Source organism: Microtus oregoni, unplaced genomic scaffold (genome assembly GCF_018167655.1).
Source record: "Microtus oregoni isolate MIOR12 unplaced genomic scaffold, Mior012 000007F_ref0000211, whole genome shotgun sequence".
In the NCBI taxonomy this organism is placed as follows: domain Eukaryota; kingdom Metazoa; phylum Chordata; class Mammalia; order Rodentia; family Cricetidae; genus Microtus; species Microtus oregoni.
The window spans coordinates 32,032,213-32,051,159 of NW_024543066.1; the positions used below are offsets into that span (position 1 = coordinate 32,032,213).

Genomic DNA, 18,947 nt, shown 5'->3' on the forward strand with positions numbered 1-18,947 from the left:
GGAGTGGAAGGACTGTACCTTCCAGCGCGCATGTCTGAAACCCCAACATTGGTGGGCAGAGGAAATGCACTCCCTGGATATCCTTCACGTTTCTGACATGTTCACTCAGCTGTGTGCCACTCTGACAAAATACTGGAGATAAACAACTGAGAAGGAGGAAATACTAGTTTTGATGGACAGTTTCAAAGATTTCTGTCCATTGTCAGCTGCTCTGTTGGGCCTGTGGGGAGTCAGAGGACCAGGGAACACTTCGTGGGGCTAAGCTGCTAGCCTCGTGGTGGCAGGAAATGAAACACAGTCTTCATTTACAACCATGCTCCATCCCTAAAGCCTGTTAAGCTATAAATCTCTAGTGGGTTAATTGATGAGGTCAGAATCCCCAGGAGTCCTGCGTCTGTGTGCAAGGACATGCAGATCAGCCCTTAAACTCATGCACTTTGGGAAGATAGTTAAGATTCAAGATATAACACATAGCAGTAATATTCTCCTGAATAAACCTCTGTAGAGAAAAAGGTTACCTTCAGCTGGATATACTAATAAGTGAATGGTTTCCTGATGCAGAACACTTCTTTTTTAGTTATTCAATATCAAAGTGATTTCAATTAAATAGTTAATTATTATCTGCTCCCAAACAAATGCTGATTAATTAATTGATTACTTCTTCTGTTGTAAGGAAAGACTGCCGGAAGTGTAAACAAAGAGATGGCATGATACCAGAATATATTCCACACATCGATAACTCAGGGCCTCCTCACACAGACTTTCACAGACTAGACTCTAAACACCTTTTTAGTTTTTATTCTTGTGACTGACAGGTTATTTATTAGTGAACACTAAAGAAATGTTTTGAAACATAAAATGTACCAAGTTGCACACGCATTTATTAGGTTATATAATACGGGGATAAACAATAATGGTTGTTACAGCTTTAGAAATATTTTCTAAGCAGAACTGTATTTTATGCAAAAATGCATCTACAGAGAATACAGTTTGAAAGCTCGCTTTTCTAGTGTATTTGTTTTTGTTTGTTTGTTTGTTTGGAGACAAGGTCTCACTTGTAGATCAGGCTAGCCTGGAACTCACAGTGATGTGACCTCTGCCTCTCGGGTGCTTGGATTAAAGGCATGCGCCACCACACCTGCCAGGGTTGTGAGCCTTAAAGCAGCCAGTGTCCTAAGAAAATATTTTTAGCTAAAAGTAATTAATTCACAAGAAATTATCAAATAACTCCATTTTACTTATTTCTCTATGTTTCTAGAGATTTGTTTATGTTTCTGTGCCTGATATGTACATGCATCACATGTATGCTGTACCCACAAGAGGCCAGAAGAGGGCATCATGTCCCCCAGAACTGGAGTTACAGGTGGTTGTGAGCCACCTTGTGGATGCTTGGAACTGAACCCCCATCTTCTGCAGAAGCAGCCAACTGTTGAGCCTCACTCTGGACCCACTCTTATCTTTCTTGGTCAAAATGGTTTTTTTTTTTTGTTCAAATCATCAGTGTTTTTCAACAGATTTTTCCAAATGCTACTTAAAGACCCACAGACTGGGACCGTGCAATAGAACATACAAAGTGCTGGTCTATCCGCTTTCAGTACCTGTCAGCTTGAGCAATGCCTTAAATTATTGACCGTGCCACTCGTGGGGTTATCTTCCTAAGCATTTACAATCCATGCTAAGGATGCTACCGTCTGCTTCGAGAGCTCCACTTCCGCTCACTCTTAAACAGTCCAATCTTATTAGATCGTAAGCTAGCAACCCCAGATGTCTCCCAAATTGGCAAACTTTATTAAAATCTGCTCCTCATTCTAATCCTTACTGAAATTGGAGTTATTAATATACTACAGGGATTCATCCTGATTAGATTCTTAATCAGAGTAAAAATAATTAATCAGAAAACAGACTCGCGCCTGGAGGATAGCTTTAATTCCCAAGCTACGTTCATATACCTAGGGCCTGAAAATAGAGGATGCCGTTCACTAGCCTGGTTGGGAATCAGAGTTGATGGATATGAGCAATAAAAAGACCTCGACTTTAAATCATTGCTTATAAACCTTTGGTCATTGCTCCTGCATGCTTCGTTTTCCCATTTACAGGGAGAGCCTGGTGCGATGGGCTTGCCAGGACTGGAAGGATTTCCTGGTGTAAAGGTAAGCACAGAGGCAGTGTTGGTTCATTATTAAGAAATGTATGTTCACCTGCTATTATGCCAATAACTGCTTTATGTTTATTAAGTATAGGAGAAGGAAACAGGTGAAGCTTTTATACTTACGGGACTTGTTTTCCAGGGAGGGATACAGAGACTAACGGGGAATACACGATAAAAAACAAAGTTCTCAGAAAATGCTACAGAAAGAAATTGAAAGTAGAGCAGGTTAAAGGATATCACATGTGCTTGGTGTGGGAGTGGAGGGTCCTCCAACATCAATCATATGATATCCCAGAAAGCAAGAGCAGTGACTTAAGGAAGGTGACTTAGCCACGTCCACATAAGTCTGAAGAAAGAACAATTCATAAAGCAGAAACCACAGATGTGAGGACCCGGATACATGCCACCAGCTCCAGCGATAATGGGAACGTCAATGCGTGAACGCAGAAGTCTTAGATGTGAGGTCTGAGAAGTGGGGGCAGGGTAGAAAGGTGACCCCAGTATATCAAACAGTGCTGCTCATTGTGGCCACTGGAGGAATGGTGCTGGCTGTGCTCTTAGCTACAGGGGATGGAAGAGACCGAGGTAGGCTCCGGCATTATCTAAGCTTCTAGCTCGCTCTCTGTCCCTGTGATAAAATAGTCTCAGCAAGTGCAGCTTGGAGGAACAAAAGGGTTTCCTTGACTACACTTCCACATCGCACTCCATCATCAGGTGGTCAGGGCAGGAACTTGAGCAGGAACCTAGAGGCAGAAATTGAAGAAATTATGGAGGAATTATTAAGATCCTTCTAGAGGAGAAAAGACCAAATCCACAGTGTCCGATTAAAGCCAGCTGTATTTTGGGGGCTGACCAAGTCAGCTGTCTCCCCCTAAGTCAGGGTTTGAGGTTTGAGAAAGCAGCCCCTGCTGACCTCTTGAAGTCCCTTTTATAGGAGAGATAAGGTGTTCCCAGAGGTGAGAGAGCTGGCTGTTATACATTGTTAAAAGGGTACAATGATAAGGAAGGATGGACATCATGTAAGTGGAGTTGCAAGCAGTTTAAATCAGATCTAAGAAACAGGAGCTTGTTCCTGATTACAAATAAAAACTTTAACTTGCAAGAACTTACTACAGAACAAACAGGAGTTTCTTCTTGAACTACAAACAAAAACCTTAACCTGTACAGGACAGAGTTGTTTTTTTTTTTTTTTTTTTTTTTTTTGGTTTTTTGAGACAGGGTTTCTCTGTGGCTTTGGAGCCTGTCCTGGAACTAGCTCTGTAGACCAGGCTGGTCTCGAACTCACAGAGATCCGCCTGCCTCTGCCTCCCAAGTGCTGGGATTAAAGGCGTGCACCACCATCGCCCGGTTGAGACTTTTTTTTTTTTATTACAAATAGAAACTCTAACTTTCACAGGACAAAGAGGAAAACTACAAACAGAACTCTTAACCTACAGGGTATAGCTTTCCTGTTTGGGTCTCCCCTTAACTTACAAGGTATATTATTCCCGTTTAGTCACCTAAGTTTATAAATTATGGCATGGTCTTACGCTCCATATCTCTTTATTTCATCAAGTCTTCTTTTACATCTCTAAGCAAAATTGTGAGGCCTTTTTTTTTTTTTTTAGCTATGGGTTCTGCTCAATAAAATTGCCATTTTGCTCTCCACATGTCATCCCCAGCACGGACAGCAATGTCTACCACATCTGAAACACACTGCCTCTTGAAGGCACCCGAGTCAGAACAATTGCACGGATCTTCTGACTGGTCATTGGAGGAGAACTACAGATCTTTAGTTCTCAGTCTTTCTTATTCTAACCCTGCCTCCAACAGGAGTAGGTGAAGAAGAGATTCTCAGGAGATATTCAGTGTGATTAATCTTTCAGATCATGGTAGTAATTTTTATTATGTGTAGAATTTTAAATATTGACTAACTTTAGCTGTTAGAATGCATGGCTTCCTCTTGAAATAAGCCAAAGTAATATCATAAATAATGGTTTTCATTAGAACTATGAATTACTTTGTTCTTTAGAGGATGAAAATATAATAGGTTGAATTGTGTATACATTTTTTTCTGCTTTTCTAGTTTTCTTCATACAAGTTAATAACAATAGCACTTATTATATTCAACAAAGGCTTTACAAATCCAATTTCTTTTAATTGTGTACATAAGTATTCTATTTACAACATTTCTACCCCTCCCTCTCTGCCTCCAACTCCTTTGCCCCCCCGCCCAATTCATGGCCTTCTCTTCATTATTACTCACATATGTAAACAATTTGTTATAAATGTAGTCTGTTTAGGCCATTTAGTAGTGTGTGTGTGTGTGTGTGTGTGTGTGTATGTGTGTGTGTGTGTGTGTGCTGCCCACTTCTAGTTGGATAATCAATCAGGAGGCTCATCCTTGAAGAAGACTGAAAATCTCTCTCTCTCTTTCTCTCTCCCTCCCTCCCTCCCTCCCTTCTTCCCTCTGCACTTTTCATCTAGGGGTGGCGCCTTGTGAGATTTTCTCCATCCACAATAGCATGTCAAATTACTATTTGAGCAATGATTATAAAAGAAAAGAGTATATAGCTATCATTATAAGTAGCCATTTCTATTTTAACCTCAACAGGGAGACCGAGGCCCAGCAGGTCCCCCAGGAATAGCCGGCATGTCGGTGAGTTTGGCTTGTGTCATGTTAGCTTTTCAGATATGCATTTCCATCTCAGTCCATAGCTAGTGATGAAGGGTTTTTGAGTATATGGTGGCTGATGGCAATAGTTGTCCAGAGCCTGTCTCGCTGCTCTTGATTCTAGCATGTCTGTTCTTCATTTTGACTGTTCCCCTCCTTTTTGCCTTTTGTTCCTTCCCAAGTCTCTTTCATGGAAAGAGAGGAAATCATTTTACACATGGCTGTGCATTAGTGTGTGTGTGTGCACAGCTTTGAAAACTCACTTTTTATACCTCTGTCCCTGTCATATTTCAGCAGTTCTCTATCTCCCTGAGGGACATGTGCATCGGGCTCCCACATTAAACTGCAGTCTGCCTGGGTGCTCACTTCACCCAGGGTTATTAGCAGAGCTTTATTGCTGCTAATGTTTTCTCGTAAACCAGGCTTCAGTCCTCTCAGTCATTTTTTGTTGCTCTCTGGTGTCAAATGCTTTAATCTCATCAAGGTCTTTGCAAATGAATAGGAAGTGCTCCCAGAAAGGTTGAAATCATTTCAGCAAGCCCTTGGGACAATTCTGATCTTCATTCGTGATGCCCTCATTAAAATTTGGTGGTCACGGTATGTGAGTAAGAGGCCATTTATCCTCTTGGCAGGTGACCCCACAGGGAAAGTCCAGCATCATATTACAAGAAAGTTCATGGAAATCGTGTGCTTGATTAGCAGGAGCATCCTGAAGATGAGAAGGGGCCCGACTGTCAGCCCCACGCCACTGCTCCTTTACTAACACCACTGAGCATCACTGTATACAACCTAAGACCCTCAACCACCATACATTGCCATCTACCGCCATCCTAAAAAGGTCCATGGACCTCTCACTATCACATTTAACTAGCTCAAATAAATAACAAAATGTTACCCATCATGTAGACGCCTTACAGAGAACGACATTCTTTATTAGATTTGTCCATACCGAGACTAAAAATGTGTACAATTGTCAAGGCAAAAAATGAAAAATACTTTCTCTAGAATTTATATACAATGAAGATTGTTCATGAAAACGGACTTCACACTTAATCTTACACCCTCCACACACATCTGACTCTCCTCCTCATTAGCGTTGGGGGCTCTCTTTTTGGAACCATACTCAGAATGCCATCTCAATCAGTTCCCTTACATTCACGTTTTCATGCTCACAAAGAAATTCATCTTCCCATTATATCCATCTACATGTGACTTTAACATACTTTCTACTATTACCATAAATTGTCTGTGTTCAGAGAAATATTCCTAGATATCTGTTGCCAGAGGCCATTCCCAGCAGACCAAACCCAAACAAAACACACTGAAACTATAGTAATTGCAATACTCTTTAGCCAATAGCTTGAGTGTATTTCTAGATATCTCTTACTTCTTAAATTAATCCATTTGTATTATTTTATATTTACAATGAGGCTTGTGGTTTACCAGCAAGGTTCCAGCATGTCTGTCCCCTGTGGTGGCTACATGGCATCTAACTGACTCTGCCTTCTTTCTCCCAGCATTCAATTTAGTTTTGCAGCCTAGCTCTACTCTGCCCTATTTCAAGCCAAAGCAGTTTCTTTATTCATTAACCAAAAAAAGCGACACATATAAAGAAGGCCTTCCCACATCATTTCCCCTTTTCTGTCTAAATAAAAAGGTTTTAACTTTGACATAGTAAAATTACATACAACAGACCCAATCCCACCACCTGCCCAGGCAGCGGTGTGGGTTGTCTTGAGCCATGGGCATGGTGTCTCCCACTTTCCTCCTAATCACTGAGTGGCCATACAAGCACCCAGCCCACAAACACCATTCAAGTGCTCCTTAGTTGGACCTCCTGAAAGAGCAGCCCAGATTCAAAATAAACACACAGAAACTATATTAATTGCAATACTTTTTGGCCAATAGCTTAAGCATATTTCTATCTAGCTCTTAAATCTTAAATTAACCTATTTCTATTATTTTATATTTTACCATGAGGCTCATGGTTTACTGGCAAGGTTCGAGTGTGTCTGTCTCCTGCGGCATCTCACTGACTCTGCCTTCTTTCTTCCAGCATTCAATTTAGTTTTTCCACCTAGTTCTATCCTGCCCTATCACAGGCCAAACAAGCTTATTTATTCATTAATCAATAAAAGCAATACATATACAAAAGGGCTTCCCATATCAGATACCAGCAAAGTAATTAAAGTATGTGTATTAGTTTCAAAAGATAGTTTAAATGAGAAATTCCAGAAATACTTTTGAAGGCTGTAGTTTGATTGAAATATCAGACATATATTTGAATACCTCACAGCTGATAAATTTGCTTTAAAAGCAGCATTCACAACACTTAGAAGCACTTGGCAACTTCTAAATTAGGGAAGGGTAAAAACTGTCATATTACACATGTGCAATTGTGCGATTCAAAATAAGTATTTTTTAACTGGTCCTTGGAAAACAGAGCAGTTAGGAGGGTGTACAGAAGTAGTAATGACTACAAGACATTATTAATGCACTCAATGCTGCTGTGCCATACACTTTCAAGTGAGTACATGTCAAGTTTTGTAACAGATGACAGAGACAGAGATGTATTGTGCACTGTCTAAAACTCTTGAGGTGATTCTTGCAGTTGAAGCAAAGCTAAGGCCAGTTGGGCCTGCCATGACTATTCAGTGGAGACCCACCATACCCAATCCTGCCTTTCCTAGAACACAGTAGTCTGTCTTTTTCCTCTGTTTCCAGGGTAACCCAGGGCTTTCTCTAGAATGTCCGTCTTTCTCCCTTCTCTGAATTCTAAAATTCTAAAACAGGTTGAAAAATGAGACCCTTCCCTTTTAAAGTCTCAGCTGCTCCCTTCTATCCCCACAATATCCTTCCCAGCCCTGGGTAGCCCGGGAGAGCAGGGGGTCCTCTTCCAGAGATAACAAGGTAAACTCAATCTGATGCTCTGAGCTTCACTTCCTGCCTTGGCCAGACCCCGGTGTTAGTAACGTTCTCCATCCTCGTGACAAAATACTTGATGGAGCAGCTTAAGGCTCAAAGTCCATTGACAAGTACATCAGGGCAGGGAAGGCATAGCTGCTGGGGTAGGCTGGGCAGACGCAGAAAGAACTTGAAATGTTTTTTCTACGTGTCGGTAGATCAAACAGTAGAGAGCTCCAGCTGGAACCAGAAGTGGATATGAGCCTCAAGGCCTGCCTCTGAGCAGCCAGCTTGTTTCTGCTAGTAAAACCACAGTCCTGAAGGTTTATAACTTCCCCAAACCTCAGCAGCTGAGGACCTCGTGTTCACATACATGAGCCTGTAGGGCACATGTGAAATTCAAACTGTGGAGGCATCATGTCCCTACCTCTTCCTGTGGTCTGTCTGCTCCAGGGTTTCCTGCTTCTTGTTCTTTAGGCCATAGCACATTGAAGGGGGGGGGGATATATTCCTCAACCTTTTACCCAAATACAGCTTTTCAAATAAAATGTTTTCTTTTCATATTATTTTACCAACAAAGAGCTCCCTTGTGAAACTCAGAACTTGACGTAAATTCCTCTCACCTCTGCCTTTTTTGCTTTCTGTCGGTGTGATTTTTAAAAAATTACCAAAAGCAACTTAGGAAGTTTATTTGGCTAATGTGTCCTGAACACAGCCCATCCATCAGCGAAATCAGGGCAGGAACTCAAACAGGGCAGGAACCAGGAGGGAGGAACTGAAACAGAGACCATGTAAGGCTACTACTTACTGGCGTGCACTTTATGGCTTGCTCAGCTTGCTCTCTCGTACAACCCCGGACCATCAGCCCATCTGTAGCACTGCCCACAGTGAGCTGGCCCTCCCACATCAATCATTAATCAAGAAAATGTCCCACAGACTTGTCCACAGGCCAGTCTGAGGGGGGAATTTCTCAATTACGGTTTCCTCTTCCTAAATGACCCGAGTTTGCATCAACTTGACAAACAACAACAACAAAAACCAACCAGTACACCTTCCCCAAACTCCCACCTCCATCTCCTACCATAGAGCAGCAGTTCTCAATCTATGGGTCGTGACCCCTTTGGGTCAATTTGTAACACTGAAAATACATTGTTATTTTCATATCAGATATTTACATTACAATTTATAACAGTAACAAAATTACAATTATGAAGCAACAAAAAAAATAATAATGTGCTTGGTGGTCACCACAACATAAGGAACTGTATTAAAGGGCGTAGCATTAGGAATGTTGAGAACCATTGGCCTAGAGTAGGAAAGAACTGCCAGGAAAAAAAGACTTAAGGAGATCCAGCAATGAGGATACATGTTCAATAATATCCTCCCTCTCCCGCTCAGGACTCTGTAGTGTGTACCTTACAGCCTCTGGGGTCTACTGTGCCCTGGAACATGTACTAGTCCAAATAGACAGTACCCTACACTCTTGTGGAGGCAGAAATGCATGGCATCCATAAGATGGTTCCTAACACTTTTATTTGGTTTTCTTACAGGGGAAACCTGGTGCCCCAGGCCCTCCAGGAGTACCAGGGGAGCCGGTGAGCTACCAGCAATTTAGCAGCAGAACCGCTGTTGTAGTATCTAGGTGCTATCTTAAAGAAATTTTTACCAATGAACTTCTTTCTTGGCTCACACTTCTAGGGTGAGAGAGGGCCTGTTGGAGATACAGGTTTTCCTGGACCAGAGGGACCAGAGGGGAGACCAGTAAGTACTTAGGACACAGATAATGCTATCCTAAGAGATGTTCTATGTATTGTCTCTTCACTTTCCTCCTCAGAAACCGAAGATCTCAGCAAGCAGCTTCAGAATGAAGTGCAGACAGGTTCTAAATATTGAATTTGGGGTACTGGCAGGGGAATTCCTCCAGGAGTTTCCTAGATCTCTATGTGGTATCCTTATCATTTAAACAATGGTGTGGGGAAAGATGTGATTTTTGTAAGTGCCACTAAAGTGGACTCGTTGTTAACATCTTAGGTCTAGTAACTTCAGTAGAGTTCAAATTAAATGTCCTGTCACATCCTAAGATAGGAAGAAGCCAACAGCTTGCTGGCATGGCGCCTGAGTGATAAACTAAGGAAGAAAACCTACTATGGTTCTTGTCCTGACAATGTCATTAATAACCATTACTGCAAATGAGTCATGCCCAGAGCCCTAAAAAAGCTTGTGTATTGATATGACATTGTGACAGTCACACCCACCCAGCAGTTATACACCTAGGTCCTATTGCGAGCCGAGAGTGTCCTGAGGCCGGAGAGAGGCATGTGAAGCTCTGAGTTTTGTTTTAAAGATTTTTCATCTTTTAATATGTATTTTATTTTATGTGTATGCGTGACTGCATGTATATGTGTGTACCATATGGGTACCATATGGGTACCTGGTACATGTGGAAACTAGAAGAGGGCATCCGATCCCCTGGAACTATAGTTAGAGAGGATTGTTAACCATCAGATGGGTGCTAAGAACCAAACCCAGTCCTTTGGGAGAGCAACAAGTGCTCTTAACCTCCGAGTCACCTATCCAGCCTATCAAAGTTTCTTTACAGAAGGTCTTGGTCATTTGCTCTGTCATGTATGGAAGGGAAGTACTGAAAATGAGTATCATGAATCATAGGAACTTTGTTCGCTATTTCTCTGACATTCAGAGTTGATGAATTCTCTGGCCTTCCTCTCCTCAGAGGTGGCAATGCAGGAAACAAAAGGCATGTGCTGTTCAGAGTCAGGCATTCTGGGCTCGATCTATGCCAGGGTGTTCCCTGAGTCAATCGGGTGGCATGCAGAGTGAAGAGACCTGCAGTGCTGGCTATAGGAAGTACCGAGTGAACACTATAATGTTCTGAGCTTCCTGTCACCTCCCCTTGACAAATTTTCCTCCCTAACCCTTGCGAGTCAGCCCACAAAAGGCTTGTGATTGAGTTCCCCCGTATATAATACAATTGGCAATTGTTTTTCATTGAACGAACATTTTTGAGCAACTGTTCCATGCTAGCAATGGTTGGTGCTGAAAACTGCTGCAGGAGGCACTCCTTCCTGTCTGAGGGAGCTCCCACTGGGGCGCTGCCGCCCTATGCCTAGGAGTATAGCAGGGGTGTAGCTTGGATTTAGTCTGTTATCAAAAGAAGAGAACATAAAGTTGAGAAGGGGTCGTATTGAGAGGGACTCATGGAGAGTTGGTGGAAAAATGGGGCATAAATGTGATCGTGTTTCTTTGTATATGTGTATGGATGTTTTTGAAAAAGAGAAACATGTACATTTAAAGGTTCAAACCTGAGTTCCAGTTTTACATTTGATTTATCTTTTATTCAGGCGTCACAGTTGTTTCTCATGCTCTCTTTAATCAGCTTTACCTGTGATGCTAGTGTTCTGGTGGGTAAAAAAAAGTCTTTGAACTATACGCTTCAGGTAACATATCCTTAGTTAAAGCGCTCTCCAGAATTCCCAGGGCGCTTCAGAGAAGTCCTGAGCCTATGGTTGGGTTACCAACCGCAACAGATGCCAGCGTGGTTTCCGGCCTTAAACAGGTGGCTGTCTGCAGCTGTGTCCTTGGGGAGTCTGTGCCCGTGAATCAAAGTCTCTCAGGCTTTCCCAGTGTGTGTCTATGCCATGCCCGCTGGCTAGGAAATGCCGCTCCCTCACCTTCATCTCTCTCTCTTCAAATCACATCTCAAAGCCGCTTCTGCAGCTGGGCTCTGGGTATTTGATTTGACCCCAAGCCCTTTTCCTCCCTCTGTAACTGACAGGCCATTCTGTCAGTTTTACAAATCTCCATTAGGGGGCTGGGTTTATGACCACTTCCAGAATACCTTTTAGAGGTCCCAGGAGTTCTCATTTTCTAATAAAAACAAAAAATGTCACTGCCTAATAGTCTCAAAAACTACGATTACGGATTCCCAGCTCTCATTTACTATTCTTTCAAACCGAAAAATAATCATTTTTCTCCAGTTGATGGTTTATTTTATAGTAGGAACACATTCTGGCCGTGTTATGAAATTCCCTCAGAACCAAGTGGCAGCGTTTGCTGAGAGGGAACCTGGAATTAAAACTGCTAGAAGGTTGTTGTGGAGATGTGAATCCCAGGAAGATGTCAGTGAGTGTCTCCCCAGACAGATAGGGAATCAACAGCAGAGCAAAGAAAGGACACCTGTGAAGCACAGCTTGGTCAACTAGTGAGTGTAACTGGCGTGACTTACAGGAGTGTAGGTGAGGAGCTCCTGGCAGGCGCACAAATGATGCCCAGAAAGCTGCATCACCGTGGGTAATGCTCACAAAAGCTGGAGCCCTGGCGCTCAGTGCACAACCTGCAGGCAGCTCACCAGGATGGAGAGTGTGTTCTCCAAATTCTTCCACTGTTTCCAGGCAGTTCAGCCAATCTAAGGGCATCTCTCAGAAGTCCTTGCTGATCATCTAACCTTGGAAAGGAGGAGCATAGTGAATATGGTCAGTTTCAGGAACTTCCTAAAGCTTTCAGGTTGTTTATCCTGAATTTTAAGTAGCTTCCCTGAAGGATGGAGTGTTCCGTCTTTCTTTAAACTATCCTGAGTCTTCCTTCCAAGATGGAAGGTTTATCCCAGAGAAAACTCTTGCACAACAGAGGTATAAAATATCTCCACAGCTCATCCATTCATTCAATGCTTTGAGGCCCCGTCACTCTTCATAGGAGGTGTAGGAAGCTGTCTTGGGTGATGCCACAAGTCCATGTTGCTGTGCTTCCTTCTTGGTTGTAAACTCATTCTTACATTCTTCACTGTGTATGTGAAGATGCTGGTGTTAATCAGATGGACTAAATTCCTGAGCCTGGTCAATGGAGCCAGTAAACGGCAATCAAAATTTGAACTTGGGGCCACAAGGCTGTACAGATTCTCTATTCAATTTTGCCATTCAGACTCACCAAGATATGAAGTAATATGTAACATATTTTTGTGTGTTTAACTATGACTGTATATAGACATGAGATAGATAATTTTTTTATCTTTTTAGGGCATAAATGGAAAAGATGGATTACCAGGTGCTCAGGTATGGGAAAAAATATTAAATGGTATGAATTTTTAAAATTTCTACTTTTTAAGTATATGTACCTCAGAACCAGTTTTGGGTCAGTTAGACTGATGGAAAATCTTGGTAAGCAATGATTTTTAGTGTTGACATGTGTTTTCCAGGGCATCATGGGTAAACCTGGAGACAGAGGCCCCAAAGGAGAGCGCGTATGTATATCACTACTGTGGTTGATGCTCCCACCTGTCTGATACAACTCATCCATCTCTTTAGCCACACAACGAAGCCTGTAGACAACTTTGGTTCTCCTGACATGAAATGGTTAGGATGTACACAAAACAATGTATCCACTAGGAATAGGATGCCACACTTGAGCAAGCCATGTGGACAGTGTGCCTGCTGTTTGGTCTTTGTGCCCATGAGTCTGCCTCTTAAGGGTTTTACCACCCTCCTGTCTGAGACACATAGGCCAACTACAACCACCACCCAAATTCTTTTGGCCAGCAGAGGTATTTCTCACCCACAGTGGTATTGACACGTAGAGGCAGGTAAGTTTTTGTGCTGTTTGGCCACCTAGCATATTGCAGAACACTGCTGGCATTGCTGGCCCTGTCCTGATGCAGCCGCACCGTCATGCCTCCGCTGTCAGTACCCAGGCATCACGAAATGCCTTCCAGGGAGCAAGACCGCCCAGGCTGAGAAACACTGGTCCACAGGAACGCTAAGTGGAGTGGGGAAACTGAGGTTGGAGAGGAGCAGTAAGGGAACGGAATGTGAAGTGCCGCACGCAGGTGTGGGGTGTACTTTTGTTAGAACTCTGGAGGCCGCCGGTGCTGTTACTGGAACTTACCGGCATTTTCTGTAAGGAATCATAATCTCCTAGTAGGACTTGTGTTCCCAGTTTAAGTTACACAAGCCTTGCTACTTCTCATAGTCCTTTTTAGGGCTGCTCCTATGTTTGTGTCTATATATGTGTTTGTGTACTGGTGTCTAATTTATTGGCATTTTTTAAAATATTACGCAAGTAATTTGTGATGATGGAAGGAAGTATGAAAAACAAGATAACATAAATTGAAGAAGAAAAAGTCTTCCATGCATCGTTACACAGGGATAAACATTAGATATTTTGAATGTATTTTAATGTTTCACTCTTATGTTTAATGTACACATATAATCAATGTAAAGTATATATTCTTTCGAAATCAGATTGGCAGTGTTTTGTAAACATTTTTTCTACTACGAATATGCAATGACTATATATGGCTTCCCTAATCCTCTTTTTCCAAGCAGCTATTTTATCTCCAGTTTTCTTAATGATAAACACTACAAACATTTTATTTTTAGAAAAAAAAATTAAAAAGAGTTATGTGAGTCTAGAGGAGTTCTCGGCCTCCACCCTGTGGCCTGCGCGTGTGGATTAAACCCACACATCAAGTCTGGTGGTGGAAGCCATGCTCCCTTTTGAGGCCTGAAGTGACAATGGGTGACAGATGTCAGCTCAGTTATCTCACCAGGTCCCATACATAAAAATTTAAATGTTCTGCAAGGCGGTGGTGGCGCATATACCTTTAATCTCAGCACTTGGAAAGCAGAGGCAGGAGGATCTCTGTGAGTTTGAGGCCAGTCTGGTCTGCAGAGCTAGTTCCAGGACAGCTAGGACTGTTATACAAAGAAACTCTGCCTTGAAACACAAAAAAAAAAAAAATTAAAGGTTCACATGATCATAAAATACAGATCATAGATCCAAGTATGTTAATATTTTTTAATCTTGGAAGTTTCTGCAGACATGAGCTGAGAAGTCTACGTATTGATACATTTTATAAGACAACGCCATTGATATTACAGGCATGTGTTTTCTTTCTACATGGCTTCTTTATCTCCTTTAGTACCTTATGATCACATCAATACCTGTGATTGTTCACTTATTTTCACTATTTTTTTAAAATCAAGAGAAATACAGGTGAGTCTTTTGCAGAGCATTGCAGACCCAGGAATAGTGCGGGAAGTGTGGGGAGGCCTCTAGCACCTGTCCGTCACCCTCAGCTCATGCTCACTTCCCAGAGTCGCGCACATGAACTGAAGGCATGGAACTGAAGCACTTGCTGTGGGCGCACACTTCCCTTGGGCACTTCCCTTGACTTTGCTATTAGTCACAGCGTTACTAGAAAGGGTAACTCCTTATTTTCTCCCCAAACAGGGTGATCAGGGAATTCCAGGAGACAGAGGCCCACAAGGTGAACGTGGCAAACCAGGCCTTATGGGCATGAAAGGGGCTATAGGTCCTGTGGGGCCCCCAGGAAGCAAGGGCTCAATAGGATCACCTGGCCACCAGGGCCCTCCCGGCTCTCCAGGCATCCCCGGCATGCCGGTAAGTGGAGCTCCTGGCTCAGACTGACCATGTGACTTTCTGTAATGAAAGAAATACCAGTCATCTGTAAACATATGAAATAAGCTGGTCTGGACCATTATTTAAAGTTATGTGCTGATCCTATTTTATACAATGTATATTATCATGTTTGCCCCTTCCCTGATCCTCCCCACCTCCCTACCCACCCAACTCACCCAATTTATCTCTTTCTCTCAAAACACATACGAACCAAAAGCCAAAAAAAAAAAAAATCAAAAAACAAAAAAAAAAAAATCCCACAAAAACAAAAATCAAGACAAACAGGCAAAAACCCAGAAAGACAAAAAAAAAAATGCTCAAACAAAGCAAAACCAAACAAGAAATCCACACAAATGCCTTTGAGTTTGTTTCCCATTGGATAACAGGACATGTGACCCACCCTGGAGTGTAGTTGCCCGGTGACACTCCACTGGAGAAAACTGAGAGTTCTCTTTGCTAGCAGGTGTTAGCTGCAGATGGCTTCTTGGTTAGGGGTGAGACCTGTGTCCACCTTGCCTTCTCACTACTTTCATTCAAGTTTTCCCATGCACCTTTTCTCATGCACCTTGAAGACAAGGTAGCAGTTCTGAGCAATAGAAATCAGCACCTTATGGGGACATCACATTGTCTTCTTCCTTCTTGCATTCTACATGGGTGGACTGCTGTGCACGGACAAGATCACAGTCTTATTATCATATATATATATATATATATATATATATATATATATACTCGATATGCAAACATGATGAAGGAATCAGGGGAGAATGGTGGAGAACTCGCCAAGACAGGGACTTTGACAGATTAAGGGCATCAGCCTAATTTGTAGGAATAAGCAGGACCATGTCTGAAAATCACCTCCCATGGAGATTTCCCACAGATATTTCATGTCCCTCATCTGGTCACAGCCCACTGGGCTTTGTTATGCATTCCTCAAAGTGTGTGACTGGCCATAGGAGGGAGCCTCTACATCACAGCTTCTCACGTGTGCAACGTTGTCTTCATTGCCATACAGGAAGCCTCAGAGAATAACTGTGCAAACAAAGAATAGCACTAAGATACCTTCAAATCTTGGCAGTCTTGAAAAGTGAGAGATCCCTTCTGAAAATTTCAAAGTATGTCATCAAAACATGGCTATAATAAATGTGGTTTCTTGTCAAAGGACTAAGCATTCAGTTGACAACACTTACCTACTTGTAGTTACTCGGGTATCTCAGGTGTTCTCTATTGAAAATTTGCCATTCTTAGGCAAAGTGTTAGCATCACTGATTATAATCCCAGTTACTTGTAAAGCAACTATGAACTTCAGTTTATCCAAGCATTTGACCAAACAGTGTTCATTGTCCAAAACAGCGCACTGCCTGGAGATTTTGCCTGGCAGATGTTTACCGCCAAAGGTCTCCCAAGCCCAACCTTTCCGTTTCTCACCTACTTGTGTTCTGCTCTCTTTTAATAGTCGTTCTTTTTCCTCCTTTAGGCTGATGCTGTTTCGTTTGAAGAAATCAAAAAGTACATTAATCAAGAGGTCCTACGGATTTTTGAAGGTTAGATTCGCTTTGTAATAGTTCCGAATGTTTAACAAGTCTCCACTTCCCATTCCCTCTTGGGGAATTCCTTTAGTGACATTCATGAAAGATGACTCCGTGACAGCAACCTTAGCAGATCCATTTCGTGGAGAGGTAGCTCCTTCGCACAGAAATGTCTGCCTTATGCTGTCAAATGTTCTCTTTGAACTTCCCTTCCGTGCCACTTGTCTGTAAACCACACGGATGAAGGACCTTCTATTGGTGCTGTTGGTGTAACTGTCTTTCAAATATTTCAATACCCATCCCACTCCATCTTGATTTTCCTCCTCTATGGAGTACGCCCAGCTCCCCCATCCCTGCCACCCTGGGGAGGTGTTTAATTTACCCATGAAGGTTTTAACCAGGGTGGGTTACAATGACCTTTGATCTATACCAGGGTCAGCAAACTAAAGACTCCCGGCCACTTCCTTCTGCTACAGATGAACTTTTATATGGCCCACAAGCTGAGGACAGCTCTATATATTTGTTAGAGGATTTCCCATCCTCATTTTTAAAAAAGATCAAAATGACATATTTAAAATGACCTAAATTCAGATCTGGCTTCTAATAAAGTGGTTTGGGGTACAGTCATGCTCACTTCTTTTCATATTTCTTCAGTGTTTTCAGACTACAGGTGAATAGTTGAATAGATGTGACGGATTTCATGTAGCCAGCAAAAAATTACATATTCACTTTCTGGCTCTTTCAGAGTAAGTTTGCCTGCCCCAGCTCTAGATATTTAAGCCCAAGATAGCATTGTTTATAAAATAAAACAACGCGGTGTCCATGCTGGCCTTGAATTCCCTATGTAGCCAGAGGATAACCTAGAACTCCTGATGCTCCTGCCTCCACCTTACAAGTGCTGAGATTATAGTGCTTGACCATCCTACCAGGGTTATTATTGCTTTTCTTGCACTTAAACCTAGGGCTTCGTGTACACTAGTGGAAACTTACCAGCTGAGCCACATCCCAGCCCATCAATGCTTTCTCTCAACAGTTAATACTTGCTGGTCATTCATTTTGAGTCATCAGTTAACAGCATGGTTCTTCCTTCTGAAAACGTTTTAAGAGTTTTTAATTGTGTGTTATTTTAAAAACCTTAAACAGGTGAAATTATGTTTGATATTATTAAACATCAAGTAGCTTTAGTGGCAGAACACTTGCTCGACATGTCTAAGGTCCTGGGTTTGACTTACAACACCAAAAAAAATTAAATTAAATAAACAAAACAAAATCAAATAAAATTCAAGTGATTTATGTTCTGACATTGGTCCAACCTGAAAATATGGTTTAGAATATTCATGAAAGGTCAGATGGCTGACAGAGCTTTGGGTCATCTCTAAAGGTATAACCATGTTATCATTCTGATTGTGGATGGAAATGTTGAATTGAAAAGTCAAGAGCTGGGCTGACAGGATGGTTCAGTGGGTAAGGGTGTTTGCTGCCAAGACTGACAACCTGAGCTCCATCTCTGGGACCCACATGGTGGGAGGAGAGAAATGGCTCCTGCAAGTTGTCCTCTGACCTCTTCGCACACACCTTGGCACACCTGCCATGCATATACACACACTATAACAATAACAATAAATAATAAGTTAGTAGTAATAGCAGCAATAAAATGTGAATGTTTCAAATTTTAAGTTGAATCAAGGCTTAGGCCTTTCCAAATGTCATCGGATTCCTTCTGCACCTATAAGCTATCTATCAATCTATTGTTTGTTGAAGTTTGACTCTAGGTATTTTCTAAAATCTCTTCTAGAGCTCTCACCCTTGTGTCCCCCAGCTTCACCCCATATCGCCCAACGCCTTTCACTTAGGGTCCCGGTGAATGGCAGGATACTCTAACCTTGAGAGAGCTTGTTTACCACCAAAGCCACAGATAACCTTTTCCTCAAGATGGTTTATTAAAAAGAGCCAAAGGACGTTTTTTGCTTGGAATCTCTAGCCTCCAGCTCCATGTGTGCTATCCCCTCTCCTGCTCACTCCCCAGACAGCAGCCTGGCAAATCTATCTTCTCCCACACAAAGTGTGCCTGAACCTACGGTGTGGTTATTTAACACTTAAGTTCATTTGCCCTCAAACCATTTCCATTCAGTCCATTTGCTCTTCTTCCATGGCTTCTGAACACCATTTTCCAAGAAGAAAAAAAGGTAAAACTCCTCTTTCACAAATCATAGCACTGCCAGGTCAGTTTCCCTTTCCACAAAGCCTTCTCTAAAGGCAGAGATTAATTGTCACATTTTAA

At 42.2% G+C, this 18,947-nt stretch overlaps 1 protein-coding gene across 1 annotated transcript in view; it reads left to right on the forward strand.

The window, feature by feature from the left end:
* The window catches only part of Col19a1 (collagen type XIX alpha 1 chain), a 307,873-nt gene that overhangs the window by 278,591 nt on the left and 10,335 nt on the right, over positions 1-18,947 (forward strand). Inside the window, exons 39-46 of the mRNA XM_041655913.1 lie at positions 2,097-2,150; positions 4,743-4,787; positions 9,257-9,301; positions 9,405-9,467; positions 12,737-12,772; positions 12,916-12,960; positions 14,949-15,119; positions 16,615-16,681. Of these exons, the coding sequence (XP_041511847.1) occupies positions 2,097-2,150; positions 4,743-4,787; positions 9,257-9,301; positions 9,405-9,467; positions 12,737-12,772; positions 12,916-12,960; positions 14,949-15,119; positions 16,615-16,681 (526 nt within the window). The remainder of the gene's footprint in view (positions 1-2,096; positions 2,151-4,742; positions 4,788-9,256; positions 9,302-9,404; positions 9,468-12,736; positions 12,773-12,915; positions 12,961-14,948; positions 15,120-16,614; positions 16,682-18,947) is intronic.